Source organism: Embiotoca jacksoni, unplaced genomic scaffold (assembly GCF_022577435.1).
Source record: "Embiotoca jacksoni isolate LCO1_2020_lvr unplaced genomic scaffold, fEmbJac1.0.p SCAF_66, whole genome shotgun sequence".
NCBI lineage: Eukaryota > Metazoa > Chordata > Actinopteri > Embiotocidae > Embiotoca > Embiotoca jacksoni.
Genome location: NW_027185421.1, coordinates 1,033,048 through 1,050,263, shown reverse-complemented (window position 1 = coordinate 1,050,263; position 17,216 = coordinate 1,033,048). Strand labels below are relative to the sequence as shown.

General features: G+C 44.2%; 1 protein-coding gene across 1 annotated transcript; it reads right to left on the bottom strand.

Moving 5' to 3' along the window:
• Nucleotides 1-579: 579 nt before the first annotated feature.
• smg5 (SMG5 nonsense mediated mRNA decay factor) lies at nt 580-16,707 on the bottom strand. The gene is given in 23 exon segments (XM_069175354.1): nt 580-2,085; nt 2,190-2,328; nt 2,423-2,497; nt 2,614-2,704; nt 3,183-3,342; nt 3,984-4,043; nt 4,200-4,358; nt 5,019-5,194; nt 6,248-6,323; nt 6,420-6,589; nt 6,718-7,653; nt 7,921-8,058; nt 8,807-8,954; nt 8,956-9,043; nt 9,677-9,745; nt 10,038-10,163; nt 10,251-10,329; nt 11,355-11,444; nt 11,945-12,034; nt 12,181-12,337; nt 13,524-13,647; nt 14,375-14,473; nt 16,537-16,707. Coding segments are annotated over 23 exon segments (3,399 nt in total). The 5' UTR covers nt 16,602-16,707; the 3' UTR covers nt 580-2,001.
• Between the last annotated feature and the right edge of the window lie 509 nt (nt 16,708-17,216).

Genomic DNA, 17,216 nt, shown 5'->3' with positions numbered 1-17,216 from the left:
ATTTATATTGGGGATTAGAATCAAGGTCACGTTTAGTTTTTGATGAGTCGTTTATTTCAGAGTCCAGAGTGACACCTCCTGATGCGTCCGACCACAAAGACGTTCTCACGTTCCCGTGACTTGAAGAGATTTGAAAATGTTCACTGAAGGAATCCTGTTTTGTTTTGGTCGTTTGAATGCGGCTCGTCGACGAGGAGTTTTAGTTTCATGAAGAGTTAATAGAAACTTATATTCTGTATTTGTTTATACTGTACACGCCTTATTTAATATTTTATTCTGTCGGTTCGATTGCTTTTAAAAAAAATTATTGCTCGTGGGACCAATAAAGTAAATCCATAGGATGTATATAGAAGACATTTCTCTTGTGAAAACGACATTTCTTTGGGGGAACTCTATTATGACTTTCTCAGTGCAGCCGGCGGTTGAGAAATCTCTAATATGGATAAAAAAAAATTAAAAAAAAAACAAGCTCCAAAAACACTGGGTCCTACATTTCCCATAATGCAGCAGCATCTTTTTGAAGTATTTGTGGCGTTTTGAAGGCTCATGTAGTGCAGCGGACCGATAGGAGGAGAGAAGTCATATGAGTTTGTCTTTATTGTTCAATGCATGGCCACACACACATATACTGGTTTTCTTTTTGCACTGTGCATGATGGGACAGTCACTATGGAGATGGTGATGGAGATGGGACACATTTTAGGAGTTCACAGGGGCCCAAACACAACCTACAATCCTCGGGGAGAATCCGGCGGAACCCCCTCCCCCCCGTTTTTTTTGTTTTTTTTCTTAACGACAGGAAGCCTCCGCCGTCCTCCTTCCCTCCAACGTGACGCCTCCATAAATAAATTTTTAGGCTTCTTCTTTTTTTTTCCTCTCCGAGGGACTCGTTCAGCGGATCAACGACGACCACCTTCCCTTTTCCCCCCTTAAACATTTTTGCATATATCATTCAGATTCAGCTTACAAAAAAGCAAAATAAACAACATTCGGGTACAAAAATAAAATCCAAATTGAAACCTTATTTTAACAGGGCGAAACCTGTCTAATGTTTTTTTTTTTTTTTTTTTTTTTTTCCTTTTCTCCTACAGATAGCACAATACAATAAGTCACTGGTCACAAAAAGTACACCGCAAAATAAAGAACCCCCCCCCCCCAAAAAAAAAAAAATAAAGCCACAGAGGAAAGTAAAAACCGATCCCGGAGACGTTTACACCTTTTTTTTTTTCGTCCTCGACTCTTTTCCCCCTCCGGAGGCCCCCGTGAGCTACGAGACGCCGGCTTTGTGAAACCGTGAGTGTCAGGTGGGACGGAGGGGGCGTGTCCTCCGTCCCCGAAAGATGTCGTCATACACTCCGGCAAAAAAACCCACGCAGCCCGGCCGGACTCGCAGCGTCCTCCGTCCTCAAGCACAGACTGAATGGAAAAGGGGGGGAGGAGGGAATCTAAACCGCTGCTCTAAACATCTACATGGACTCGTCTGAGCGAGTGTGTGTGTGTGTGTGTGTGTGTGTGTGTGTGTGTGTGTGTGTGTGTGTGGTTTCTCTCAACAAGTATGTACTCTGCTAACATATACAGTGTATTCCTGGTTAGGGAGTGAACCAGGGGCACTTCAAAATTTGCGTAGCGTCTTTTTCCGCAGCGTCTCCTCACCCCGACCACCAGGGGTCGCTCTTCACGTTTAGGATCAGGGAGGTGGGAGATCATCTGCCGTTTCTTATCGCGCCCCTCCCCCCCCTGCCGTTTCTCTTTTCTTTGTGTATTTGTTGTTGTTTTTTTGTTTGTGTTTTTTAAACCTTTTCCAGCCTCTCTGAGCTTCTTAACTCTCCGATTCGAGTTGTTTTTTCGGAGACGCGGATACACACAAGAGCAAAAGAGTGGGAGAGAGAGAGAGAGAGAGAGAGAGGGAGAGGGAGAGAGAGAGAGAGAGAGAGAGGGAGCGAGTGTTGTGATCGATCAGCTGTTCGCGGCGCCGACAGCCGGCCCCTCCCCCGTCGACCCCTCAGCCGATCTCCTTCCACTGACGGTAGAAGTCCACGATGTTCTTCAGCTCCATGCCCGCCGAGCTGGCCGCCTGGACCGCCGCCTGGGACCAGAAGAAAGAAAGAAAGACAAACAAACAAACAAATAAATAAAACAAACAGGAAGTACAAAGCTAACCCTGAACTTCTACACGAACATGTTACCGACCTTCATCGCTGCTGACTGAGCGCAGAGCTCCTCCACCTGGTGGCCCGTCAGGATGGTCACCATGCCGGCTGTGTCTTCGTCTCCGTTGCTCTGGGAGACCGTCAGCTGACGGCAGCTGTCCACCATCTTGTACAGATGCCTGGAAAACGGTTAAAAAAAACAAAAATGTGAAATTTGATGTAATATTCATCCCGAGAGCGTTTAAACAGAAGAAGGAGAAGCGGGGAGCTCACCAGGCTTCCACATCCTGACGTTTCAGTTTGTCTCTTTCGAAACTCCGACCCGACTCCTTCTGGCAGCGGATGTACCTACGGATGGAAGAAATCCTCGTTATAAAAAAGATAAAAGCGAGCTTTATTCTCCCAAAAAAAACAACAACAACAACACAGAAGCACCAAAGCACCACACGTCTGACTCCACCCACCTGTTGCCTTTGCGAAACTCAGACTCCAGGAAGCGGATGCCGTCCCTCGCACCGGCGTTCTCCTTCTTCAACCGGTCGAGTCCGTCAATCACTGCAACAGGAAAACAGTCACGTCAGCAAATCGTTTAATCACTATTAAAAACGTATCGGGAATATCGAGATTTGATGTCGATGAAAGCTCGTGAAAAATATCTATCGTGTGTTTGAAGAACTCGAGAAACAAATCTCGCTGCAAAAAGGACAACAAAAAAATCCTCATATTTGAGTGTCTGAAATTAACAGATATTAGTCATTTTGATTTGCTCGATAAACTATTTAAACAATTATTTAAACATTTTAATCACCGACAGTGAATTTGTGGGTCTGTCGTCGGTATGTCCTCTAAAGGTTTTACTCAATGTTACTCTAATGTTCTGCAGCAGACATGAAAAAGGTGACAAGGGAAGTCAAACTATTAATATATAATATATTTTCTGTCGAATGCAAGATGTTAAGTAACTTTATGAGTTTAATAAACAAAAAAAGTGTGTGTGTGTGCGTGTGACACAAACAGGGAGCGGTGCACCGACCTGTCCGCGGGATGATGATGATGAAGCAGCCGCTGCCAGCCAGCTGGCGGATGAGATTCAGGTGCTGGCAGAGAGCCGCTGCGTCCGGCACCAGGTAGGGCGACATGGACGACTGCGCTTTGGGCTGCTGAAGGCTGCCCTCTAGCTGCGACACCTCCAACTGCAGGCAGGAAACAAACATAAAACACTAACTCAAATCTCATCGATGAAACCATCGAATATTATTTCACATCTTAATTGTTGAGCTTGTATCATTAAATCTGGTATAAATGTTGAACAATAGTAGCAATCTTATTAAAATAACACAGGAACGTCCCTTTCTGTGTCCTGCTGTGTTACTATAAATGTGGATGAGCCCCACCTCCCCCCCCTAAAAAAAAGTCATGTTTGTACAGTAAGAAGTTGTAATTCGAACTGCAGAGCCAATTCCTTTGATGTTGTTTAATCCACACTCAACACTGCCCTCTAGCTGCCACAGCTCAAACTGCAGGGAGATTAAAAAAACAAAAAACACCTGATGGTTTGTGATTATTAGAGGATGCCAATTTGAGGATGAATTTTTAATGGTAACAGAAACATTATCGGACTATTACAGGATTTCGATGGACGTTGGCTGCCTCAAATATTCTTCATAACATTAAATAGATGCTCTGTAAATTTAAAAAAAAAAAAAAGGTCAACTTAGGTGTGGAGTGTCTATACTAATTTTTTTTTACGTCCCTTTAGACAGCGTGTTTGTTTTTTGTTTTTTTAAAAGGGGAAAGCACAAAGCGTGTAAACGGTCGGAGGGGTGATGAACACCTGCAGGCGAAGCTGAGCCATGTCCCTCATCAGGCGGTTCCTACGGGCCTCCTCTTCAGCCTGGACACAAAGATCAACGGACATCAGACTTTTCTCAGTTTCCAGGTCATTATTCAAACATTTTCAGTTACGTAACACCCCCCCCCCCCCCCTCCCTCCCCTCTCCCCTCCTCTGGTTCCTTTCGGTTCCCCCTGCTCCGTTCAGACGTCACTCACCATTCGGAACTGGGCCTTGGCCTGCTGCACCAGATTGTCCTGCTCCGACTGGCTGATGCTGGTGAAGATGCCCGCCTCCGGGTTGAAGTGCAGCACGTTGCCTTGGAGATTTGTGAGGAAGTGGCCAAAACTGCGAATGCAACACACTCGCACGGCACACTGCGAGAGGAAAAAAAACAAAACGTTTCAGTGCTTTAAAAAAAAGCTTTTTTATATCAGAGATGTTTAATTTTATAATATTTTATTGGACAAATCAACTTCATAGGTCTTTTTTATTTCTATGTTTCTACATAAATGAAGTACATAATAAACGGTGTAGAGAACGTCTTCCTTTTCTGAGTGGACCGTTTTCACACATCTTCACAGTGCAGATGGTGAAGAACATCGTGTTTCACAAACAGAGACGAGGACTCGCTCCGATTTAGTCATCTGCAGTTTTGTTTTCATTTGATTTATCTGCAGGTTGATTTTCTCAGTTCATTAGTTAATTGTTTGATTTGTAAAATACAAGGTGATCAAACCAACAGTTTAAAATCTAAAAATATTCACTTTACAAAGAAAAACAGCGTAAACAAGGAAACCATCAAATATGACTTCAGCTCAACTCTTATTGAGTTAATTTCATTAAATCTGTGATTAATGCTGTAAAATAGTAGAAATATCATTAAAATAACACACAAATGTCCATTTCTATGTGAATTCAGAGTAGCTGTGTGGACGAGGCCAAAAATTTTAAAAAAAGTCATGTTTGTACAGTAAAAAGTTGTAATTTGAACAGCAGACCTGTGTGTGTGTGTGTGTGTGTGTGTGTGTGTGTACCTCCTGCAGGGGGCTGAGGGAGGGGTTGCGGCGGGTGAAATCGAGGCGGCGGTGAGCCACGCTGAGAGCTGGCAGGTGTCTCAGAGCCAGATCCTCGGGCAGCAGCAGACTCTGGACCAGACCGGGCTGCTCGCACTCGTTTAACAGCTCCGTCACCTCCGCCGTCAGACCGAGCTCTGCAACACACACACACACACACACACACACACACACACACACACACACACACACACACACACACACACACACGGGTAAATTAATAAACCGACTGGAGTCATCGGAGTGAATCACACGACGATGAAGTGCGAGAGATGAGAGTTCGAACTGTTTGTGAAGTGAGTGTACGTCAATAATCATCGTCACATTAAATGCACGAAAACGGCCTCCAATTTCCTTCAGATCCTGTTTTTCTTTGGCGATTGAATGGATTTGTTTTCCCATTTAGTCGATCGGCTTCATGCAAGAACGCCACGAGGCTCATACGACCGATTGAAGAGAACGTGTCGCCTTCACTAAGATCTCTTTATATGTGAAATCTTGTTTTAGGTACGAAGGAAATGAATAAATGTTCCAGACGTGTCGTACGAGTCTCAGATTCAGTTTTCCTCCACGGGAACAAAAACACTTTTATCTCTTTGAACTTTGAATTTAAATCTGTAACTTTTCAAAATGAAAAATCAAACATACTACCAGAAAATGACATTTTCCGCTCGCTAGTGACGTACATGATGACCTGCCGACTTCAAGAGAAGTTTGTGATTCATTTATTTTCTTGTCTTTTACTAACTGTCAAAAAAACAAAAAACAATCCAGACTCTCAGAAATAAAGTAGTTTGAACCCAAGAGGCTCTTCTCAGAATATTTCACAACCTTCACTGTTAATCTCACATCTTGTTCATTATAGTTTCTAACCATTCATGCTAGATCCTGTTTTTTTCAGCACGGTCTCGGCTATCTCAATCTTTCATCATTTAACTTAATAACACTTAGAGATTTTGTATATTGGCTTTTATATCAAGAAAAAACAGTACTTTCGTCATATAAAATTTGTACATGTATCCAACCATAAAATATTGTCGGTACAGATATCTTGTTATTATGTGTGTGATAATAACTTGCTCTAAGGGTTAAGAGATATCAACGCTATGAATAAAATTGTTTTCTTGAATGAAGCTCGGTGAGAATTAAAACCCCGACTGCTGGTGTGAGAGAATAAACCGGTAACTCACCGGCCTCGAGCATCTTGCTGCCGTCTGGCAGCAGGTTGAGCAGCACGGACAGACGGTTCCACAGACTCTGAGAACTCTGCAGAGACAACCGGCGATCAGTTCGTTGAATAAACTCAACAAAAAGAAAGAAATAACCGTTTCATCAGCTGAGCAGGAAAATCTGTGATCTTACCTGCGCACACATGAGGATGATGTCGGTGTTTGTCCTCAGCCAATCCACAAAGACCTTCACCACCTGGATCAGCCCCTGATTGGTCAGGATCTCCAGCTTCTCCATGAGGGTCTTTTCACTGTGTACTGACTGAGTGCTGTGTTGACTGCCCTCCGACTCAGAGTCCACGTCTGGAGACGGAGGCGAGAGGAAGATTCAGACGAGAAAAACTACATTTTTACTCTCATTGTGAAATAAAATAAGAAAAAAAAAATATATATATATAAAAAAATAAAATTAAAAAAAAAAAGTACGTTACCATTTTCATTGGTTCCGTTGGCAGTACCAGGGTTGATGTCACAGGGAGAATCCTCGGGAGGAGGCGGAGTCTCTTGTGAGGGGGGAGCGGAGGTGTCGGTGGGGGTGGGGATCCCCGAGGAGGAAGAGGAGGCCTGAGGCCTCAGCAGCATGTTGCTGAAGGTGGGCGCCAGGCGGAAGCAGCGCTTGGCCTGGAAGAGCTGCGACGACATGGCCTGCAGGTTGCTGCTGATGCTGGCGTCGCTGGGCGTCAGCGGCCCGTTGGTGGTCGGAGGCGTGTCGCCGTCGCCGTCCCGCTCTCCTACTTCCTCCTTCGGCCGCTCTTCCTCTTCCTCCTCGTCCTGCTGCTCCCGGGCCTGGCCCTCCAGGTTGTCCGAGTTCTCCGCGTCGTCCATGTCTTCCAGGTCGGAGCGAGACTCCTGGCTGTTCATGTCCGAGTCGGTCTCCACGTCGAACGCCGTCCCTCCTTCTTCCTCCTCCTCCTCCTCCTCCTCGGAGCCGCTCTCCCAGCCGGCCTCCTCGCCCAGCGGGTCTCTCTTCGTCTCCTTGGTGACAGGCAAAGGATTAATGGGAGTCTCCGCCGCCGTCGTCGTCGTCGTCGTCCCACTTGTTGAGTCGGCACGCCTCCTCCTTTCTTCATCCTCCTCCTCCTCCTCCTCGCTCTCGAAGCCCTCGCTCAGGTCGCTCTCGTCCTCTCCTCGGCCGTCCTTGTGAGCGCAGCGCCGTCGGCGGAGTCGAGAGAGGCGGGCGTACTTCTTCTTCTGCCGCTGTTTCTCCTGCTGGTCTTCCGCGCTGCCGTGCTTGGTGGCTCCGCCCCTCTCGCAGCTGTCTTCGTCCTTGTCCTCCTCGTCCTCGCGCTCCAGGGAGCCGTTCTGAAGAGGCCTCTCGTTGGAGCGATCCGGCGGCGGAGCGGACGAATCCCTCGTCTCCGGGTCATCTGGAGGAGAGGAGGGAAATATTGGAACATATTTCACTAAAGAAATGAAATGTTGTCCAGCAGGTTAGTCCTGACAGAGTACGTGTGTTCATCTTTAAACTGTTCGTAGACAAAAGATCATTTTAAAAGCATGAAAACAGGCACTTTAATCCTAAAAGCTGTTGCAGATCAGGATGAAATCAGACACATTGCTTCATATCGATGATGTTGACTCGAGTCTGTTTTTGAGCCATGCAGTTTCATTTGTGAGGATTTCTTTCTCCTGACCTGCGGCGTCGGTGTGAAGCGGAGGCACCTGGCTCTCCGCCTCCTCCAGCTCCGCCTGCAGACGGATGTTGACGTGGTTGACGAGGTGGGAGAACAGCGCCAGCGTGAACGCTATGGACGCGCTGTACTGCTTCGACCCTGCAGACACAAAAAAACACGAGTGAAGGAAGTGTATTTTTCCTGGATGGAGTCCTTCCAGGTGCTTTTTGTGCATTTGTTGTGATCAAAAATACCCCCCCCCCCCCCCCAAAAAAAATCACAATTAAATTTGTCCAGCTTTAAGTAAGTTTTTTGCACCAATTAGAAGAAATTGCAAATCAAGGGGTACATTATTTTTCTTCTTTTCTTTTTAAGCAGGTATCACTTCCTTTCATTATAAGCATGCTGCACAAAGAAATATTTTAGTTCTAATCTAATCTGAAATTAATTTATGTTACAAAGACTTTCTAAAAGCTTCTCTCGACCACATTTTTTGCAGAAAAATTGCAGGAATTTTACAAACTTGCAAGCTTCTGCAAATATTGATTTCCTGGAAGGACTGATTACACCACTAAAAAGTTTTAAAAACATTTCTAATGGCCCCTCCAAAAAAAAAAATCAATAATTAAAAACAAGTGTGCCATTAATCGACCTGAAGATGTACTTAAAAAAAAAAAAAAAAAACTGCATACTAGTACAATTTCAAGCTAGTGTCCAAATTTCAGTTTGGGAGTGAATCCATTACATTTCCTCTTATGATGGTGAGAAACATGGACAGTTTTAGTGTGGACATTAATTAGTTATCTGCACAGCAGCCCGAAAACAGAATCCATTCTGACTATTGTTGTTCTTCTTCTTCTGTCAATAATCTCAAAACTACAGTTGTTCACATCACACCAACACCAACCTCCTCTCTTAAGGCTGTGCACCACCATCAGACACGTGACCACCATCTTGAAGACGAGGGTGTCGGGCAGTACGGGACAGGAGCTGTCGGCGTGCTGCAGCTGCTGCTGCTCCTCCTCCTCCTCGCTGGGGGGGGTGGTGAGCGCCACCTTGTGTCGGTGCCGGCAGGTAGAAGAGCACCAGGTTGAAGTCCTCCAGCACCGACTGGCACAGCGACGTCAGCTCCGTCTCCATCAGGCTGCACTCAGACAGACGGGGGAGGGGGGAGGGGAATTTATTAAATAAACATATGAAATACTTTTTTCTGGTGTAAACAGTAGTTGAATGAGGAAAAAAAATTAAAATAGAGACAACATAGTGTTGTGATATTTTGCACAATATCTCATCGATGTCACAGATACCGAGTATCAGTATTTTATTGTATAAATGAATTTGTCAGCTGCATATACGTTTTATGACCGTGCTGCTCAGTCTACAATAAATATGATTGGACTGAGATGAACGCAGAAAACATTATTTTATTAGATAAACCCTTGTTAGGTAAAGTCACTCCTTCTTATTAGTTTTCTGGAGGTCCATCTGAAAATAATCCCTCATTCATTAGAAAAGAAGATTCAAGAAGACCTGTTTTTGGGGGCGTGTCTGTTTGATTGACAGGCCTGTGGTTAAAACAGAAGTTAACTCAGTTTGTCTTCGGGGGGATAATTTGCAGTTGAAAAAAAAGGTATGAAATCACAACATATGGCTCCGTATCGAGGCGCCTCTGGTGATTCTCACCCCTATAAACTCATAAAATGGGTCAAATACAGTAAAACAAAAGGATTAATTCCACTGTGGACGTTACATTTAAAATGCTGGCGGCAGCACTGACCTGTTCTTGGGCTGCAGGAGGCTCTGCAGGTACATGAAGCTCACCAGGAGACGCTTCATGTCTTTGGATCTGCAGAAAAAAAAAAAGAATTTTACAGCAATAATTAGAATATTTACGGTGTTTTCATGTTAGAGGCAAAATGAGGTAAAACAGAAACACCTCAGGAAAACATTTACCAGTTTCCAACATCAAAAACTGAACATCAGAGGAGATCATTTTAATTTGCAGGAAATCGAACAAAATAAACAAGGACCAGAAGAACAAAAGCAAAAATAAAACACACGAACAGTAATAAACCTGAATTGGCCCGTAAGTGTGTCGTAACACTCAACAGGAAGTCGGAGTGATTTGTCCTCCTCACCTTTGCCGAGACGGCGACAGCTTCTTCATCTCCTGCTTCTTCACCTGGTGGTACATCTTGGCTGCTTTGTCGAACAGCCGCTTCAGGTTGCCGTAGGCGCCCTCAAAGGGAGCCTCTGATTGGATGCTGAGGATAAACGACACGTCTGTTAAAAGACTTTGAAAACCCGAACTGGTTGAACTTCTAAACCCACACACTGGCGCTCTGTTTTACCAGCGTAGGTAGTAGTAGGTGGCTTCAACGTTGTAGAACTTGCTCCCGGCCAGCGTACCCAGTTGGTTAAAAGGCATTCCTGCAAACGTAGAGAAAGAAAACTTTTATTTTTGGAGTCAAGTAAAAGTGGACTGAGGCGAAGGTTCATTGATAAATCTGTAAAAAAATAAAAATAAAGATCACGTGTCAAAATATTGCAGTGATATGAGGCAAAGCTTTTAAGACACAAATAAATTATTTGTATCAATATTTAGGAATACTTTGCACACAGCTGATTGATTTCAGGTGTATTTATCGCTCCTTAAATGTTCAGAGTTATTATAAGGAGGTATCAGGAGACGATGTTCTGGTATTTAGAGATCACAAACAGACTTCCTCACTCTTTGGACGCGTCATTTATTGGCACTGATTTAATACCAGAAACATCAAGTGAAGCCTGAAATGATGTCAGATATTTGAGAAGACACCGCAGCTCCATCTGGAAACAGAAACAGGAAGGAACGATACCGCTGACTCATTTTTAAACATGAACTTAACTACAAACACGACTATGATTCATGGATAACAACAAGCAACCAGCTACCTCAGTTTAACTCTTTAGAAATTGAAAAATCTTACAGATTTTCCATATCACGCTACAGACTCGCTCTTAAAACTGCCAACTGACTGATGTCATGGTCTAAAAACACAGCTGCAGTAACCGCTTATCACCACAAGAGGCGCCGAAGAGAACGAAACAGATATTTTGGAGAGAAACAGTTGGATAGTCTGCTGACTTCAGACGCTCCTCTCGGTGTTTCCCCACGTTTAGTTGTTAAAACTATAAACTAAGCTTCCATTATTTACCGTATGGATCTTCTGAAACAAGGCGCATTTCCCAAAATGTTATTTTGCAACGTAAACATCACTTTCTCTCACAAAATGAAACAACTGGATTTTAACATTTTGTTGTTGCTGTCGCTATAAAAAAACTAAAAAAACGAAAGCATTTAAAACATTTTTAGAAACAAAACACGTCTGTTGTTTTTCATCATGCGTCCTGTGCGACCGCAGTAAGCAGCAGCGCGGCCAGCTGCTGGGAAACGTTCCCCTGCAGTCACTCACCTACGTGGGGCATAACGGACAGGGCCTGGTGGTAGAAGCGCTCGGCCAGCTGCTCGGCCTCCACGCCGGCCAGCTCGTTCTGGTAGCGCGCTGAGGAGGAAGCCACGTGAAAAATAACGGTAAACATACGAGTAAACACGAGCATGAAAATATGATGAATATAGATTTAGACTTTATTAATCCCACGGTGGGGAAATTTAGTCGTCACAGCAGCATAGAAAAACTAAAAGGTGCAAACAATATGAACAAAATGTACAAATACGTACAAGAAATAACACGGATAAGAAATTATTAGTTTAGACAAAAATAAGAGCAATGAATAAATACACAAAAACAAATCAATATTTCAGAATCAAACTTTCTTCCGTCTTTCAAATGCTAAATCTTCTAGTTTTTATAAACTAAATAATGCGCCGATCGAACGTGTTAACCGACCGAACAGCCTCCTGCCAGTTCAACACACACACACACACACACACACACACACACACACACACACACACACACACACACACACACACACACTCAGTGTCACACCTCTACAGGCTGAGATGAATTAATGACTTATTTGACGAGGATGTCTTCATTACCCAGATCTCCGAGGTACACCAGACAGCGATGACAGGCCATCTGTGCCCACTCCATCTCCTTGGTGGTGGCCGACACCGGTTTCTTTCGGCCTGTTGGGAACAATTACACAATGCTTTTTTTTTTTTTAGCATTTCAAGCATTTAAGCCGACTCACTTCCTCCCCCAAAAAAAAAAAAAAAAAAAAAAGACTTAGAGTTTACGTAACAACGGAGAACAAGAGAGCTTTGCGTCTGACCGATGAGCGGGTCGGTGACGTGGGTCCAGTCGATGCAGTCCTGCAGCTCCAGCTGGTAGTGGGACTGGATGTAGAGCAGCAGGTGTTGGTAGAAACCCACGCCGGCGATCAGGTGCGTGCGGTAGGCGCACTCCAGAGCGCTGCGGCTGTGGATGTGCTGGAGAAGAGACAGTGAAGCCCGGACATCAGAAAAATGACCAGAAGAACCACATAGGGGGAAAAAAAAAGGCTCTAAATAAAAAAAAAAAAAAAATGTTTTAATGACCGTTTTAATCACTTGTTCTTAATTGTTTTTCCTTTTGCCTTGTGTTTTGAGGGTTTTAATGGTTTTATGTAAAGCACTTTGAATTAATTGCCTTGTTGCTGAAATGTTCTCTACAAATAAACTTGCCTCAACAAAACGTAGGACAACTTTTGCACATGATGATGTGCAGCAGCACAATCAATGACAAGCAACTCAGAAACACCGAAGACAAAAAGAAATACAAACACTCGAAAAATACACAAGATTAAAAATGACAAATATGTTAAAATGTTATGAGCAAAAAGTTGTTTTTAAAAGATGACATTTCTTACATTTTACAAAACGATTAGGACGAGAATTATAAAAAAAAAACCTGTTCAAGCTGCTATAACAGATTTTTGCTGAAGCTCGCCGACAACACAACGCTGATATCATCACCACAACTTGCTGTCACACAAACGTCCATTTATAGTTGTGTTTCTGGCCACTTAATGAATTGAGGTCCAAGTTTTACAGTCTTTCAGCTCTGATTTTGGTCTCTTTAGCTACTAAATAAGCTGCGTTCACCAGCGAGTCACTATCTGAGCCGGTTGAGCAGAAACAACCAAATAGTAAAGTTGTGTCTGAACATTTGAGCTGAAACTCGCTGCAAATCTCTAAAAGCCAAAAGATTCAACTGACAAATATCTCTAAGTTTATCAATGAGTCATTGGATAAATTGTGGATCTAATTATATTGATTATTGCAGCTTTAAGTTCCAAAACATCTGAATAACACTTCGTGTTTGTGTCAATGTTATTTTGGCCAAAGCTGATTAAAATGAGATTTTCAGCCTCGAATTAAAGGGCAGTGATGCTCGTTTCCTGGTGTTGATCGAACAGCAGAGCAAAGGGCTATTTTTAAAGGGTTTGACTTCCAATGAGACCAGCCATGCATCATATTTGCCATTTTACATGGTCACTGGCGTAAAATGTCACGGCGGAGTCGACCTTTAAGTGGAGGCGACGGTGTCGAGCCAGCTAACGAGAGAAAATAAAAAAAAACAAGCAGAGAAGAGTTTTTTTTTTGTTTTTTTTTCCACAGCTGAGGGGTCATTTACCTTCTTGTTGGTCTTGATGACCTGGATGACCTCGTAGTAAACCTTCCTCCACAGCAGCTCCTCGGCCTTGCGGCCGTAGTCGACGGGGTGGAGGAACATCAGCTTCACACAGAGCTCCCGCAGCCTGAAGACACAGAAAGAGAAGAAGATGTAGACGATGCATGAACACATTCAGGAGGAGGTCGGGTCACCTTGTCTGAGACCTTGTCTCCTCTCTCCTCTGAGCTCAGAGGGGGTGGAGGGACGGCGCTGATGAAATATAGAGAAAAATCTGATTTGAGATTTTATCTACAATAACAGGTGTTTATAGAATCGTTTTTGGATCCCGAGCAAAAATTACACGGCTGGTTTCTATGTTTATGATGAAGTGGATCTATATAACACAATATGAAGGCATTATTATTTGTATAATCACCAGTCTCACATTTAACAGACAGATTTTCACACACACACGTAAACATACGAGTAAACACGAGCATGAAAATGTGATGAATATAGATTTAGACTTTATTAATCCCACGGTGGGGAAATTCAGTCGTCACAGCAGCATAGAAAAACTAAAAGGTGCAAACAATATGAACAAAATGGACAAATACGTATAAGAAATAAGATGGATAAGAAATTATTATTTTAGACAAAAAATAAGAGCAATGAATAAAACAAAATACAAAAACAAATCAATATTTCAGAATCAAACTTTCTTCCGTCTCTCAAATGCTAAATCTTCTAGTTTTTATAAACTAAATAATGCGCTAATCGAACGTAACAGCCTCCTGCCAGTTCAACACACACACACACACACACACACACACACACACACACACACACACACACGAGACAGCTGGACGTACTTGTTGCGAAGGCTGATGTTCTCCGGCTTGAAGACTTCCCTGTAGGACGATTTGCCGCCAATGATGACGTCCAGCTTGTGCACCGACTCCACCACGGCCCTGGGTTAGCGACGAGGAGGAGGAGGAGGGGGGGGTAAAGTATGTAAAGTTAAAAACATAATCAAGGCAAAAACAAAAGAAGCTGCCAAACGCAGGAAGGACGGCCAAGTGTGTGAGTTAAGAGGCGTCTAATTTTTTTATTGTACTCTATTAATCCCCGAGGGGAAATTCTTTCGCTACAGCAGCATCCCGCAACAGGCTGCCACGAGCACGGCGCCAACTAACCTGAGGTGCATGTTTTGGATGATGGGAGGAAGCCGGAGAACCCGGAGAGAACCCACGCAAGCACAGGGAGAACATGCAAACTCCGCACAGAAAGGCCCAGGACCGGATTCGAACCCAGAACCTTTTTGCTGTGAGGCGACAATGCCAACCACTGCACCACCGTGCCCCCCTTAATAATCACCGCTCCAACATTAGAGCACATCCAACTATGAATATTAAATGTGTTCTATAGATGTGATGAGTTTACAGATGTATAAAGTCAGGTTATAGATTTTGATGTCTTTTCTTATGGTGCAATATGACGATTTTAAACTTCTTTTTTTTTTTTCAGGCTTTAGTGCATCAGTCGGGTGTCGACGACGCGATGTTTGGAGAGAGCCGATGAATCAGTGAGGTGCCGCTTTCGATGCGTTTCTGATCCGTGATCTCGACGAGGTGAGGTCTGCAGAAGCGCCAGTTACCATGGCGATATATGTATCCCGGTGCCGTGGTGGGAACGTGCATTTGAAGAGAGGGCGATGCACCTCCTGTTATTTCCTACCAGGAAAGCGTCCCGTCCATGAAACTTAACCCCGGGTGATCAGCATCAGACCGACAACTACACTCTTAAAAAGGTTTTTAAAGCTGGAATAAACCGGAGGGGGGGGGGGGGGGGGGGGGTGGGGGGGCAATATAGTGGTATTTTATTGTATCGTGATATGAGACTAGATTTTTGTCTTAGACTTTGGATATCATTATATTATAATGTGGCATAAGTGTTGTCATCTCCTGGTTTTAAAAGTCTCTTCTAGATCATCTATTATTTGCCTTTTGCCCATTTAAATCAATAACATGGATAATAATGACTATTATTCAAAGAGTAGTGTGTAAATATTTGGTGAAAACGTTACTAGTCATCCCCACGATATTGTTGCGGTCAAAGATTATTACGATGATGTTTGATTTAATCCATAATCACACAAAAAAAATTGGATTCTGTTCCTCTCATCATTAAATCCTACTAAATGTATAGAAGTTTAGAGACGGGAAATAAACATAGTAGATACAGAGGAATATAAATCGAAGTGTATTTTTTTTTTTTTTATATGGCAAAGTAGTGAAGCAGTTAAACCTGAAGTTACCTCGGTAACGAATAAATAAAATCCTGCCTGGTAGTGAAAGCCTCCGTCTGCAGCAGTTACACCAGCAGACAAAAAACAACCGTTTCAGTTTCACTTCTCTGAAACAGACTTGACTGACAGCCTGCAGCCGCCTCGTTGTGTCTCTATTCACTCATATCTCACCGTTACGTCTCATTAACTTCATGCTTTACCCCACCTCCACCCCCCACCCCCCACCTCCACCCCCATAGTTTTTTTTTGCTGTATCGTTTCCATTCAGTTCCCCTCGCTCACCTAGTTTCTGTTCTTTCTTTTTTTTTTTTTTTTTTTTGCAGATGTCCTCCGGCCGTGCAGCCGTTTTGGATCTCTATGCTTTCCTTTTCTCTCTCTGCTCACCTCCAACCCGGTGGAAGCTCCGCCCACCTCTAACCTCGGAGGTTTTCCTTCCCGTTAAGAGTTTTTCCCTCCGATAGCTTATGTGTGAATTGTTGGGTTTTCTCTGTATAATGCTGTAAAAGTTCTGCTGTGAGGACTTTAATGTGTTAAAGTGCCATAAAACACCCCCCCCCCCCTCCTCCCCCCTAGACCTGTCAGATGTAGCTGATGTCACGCGGACAGGTGTTGCGGGGGATGTTTAGGGATCCTGACCGTCGTGATAAACAGCTGACCGACACATCCACCCTTCACCGAGCCCTCCGGTTCGTGGAGCTGAAACAGAAACTGTCCGCGTCAACTCGCCTGTACAGCCGCTTGATGAGAAGCACCTTCGCCTCTGGCTCGCTGTCCTGCCCCGGTCCGCTCATAGTTAGCAACAGGCCAGATGTTTTGTTCACACGCTCCGGTCTCCTTCAGCCCTCCCCGCCGGACGGTTCCTTGTCCCGGTTACTCGGGTTCGTCCCCCCCCCCCCCCCCCCCGGTCCCTCCCTCCCCCCCCGCCGGCAGTGACAGACCTGTGCTGGTAGCCAAAGCTAAGCGCTTAGCGTTAGCTTCCCCCCCCCTCTTCCCTTTCGAGTCGCTTCCGTTTCTTTGTGTCCTTTGGCGAAAACCCCCTCTACCCATCCGTTCCGAACACCGGGTAGGAATGGGGGGGCGCCCGGTAATTTACGGTTGCTCCCGGTCAGCTAAAACGCTCTGATATGCCTCTTGTGTTGTTCCCCGTTCCAACCATTGCTACGAAGGCGGCCATTATTCCTATCAAAAGCAGTGACCGCCTTTATATCGCGAGATTACAGGGCATACTCACGATATTTACGTTGGGTGGGTTGCCAGATATCCTATAATCCCCCGTTGCCAAAAAAAACCTGCGGGAAAAAAAAGCCGTGTCATAATCCTGCAATTTAGAAATTCAAACAAATTTCAATACAAAAAGCAAAACATTTAAAAACACACTGATTTTTCTACCAGCATATATTTGATGA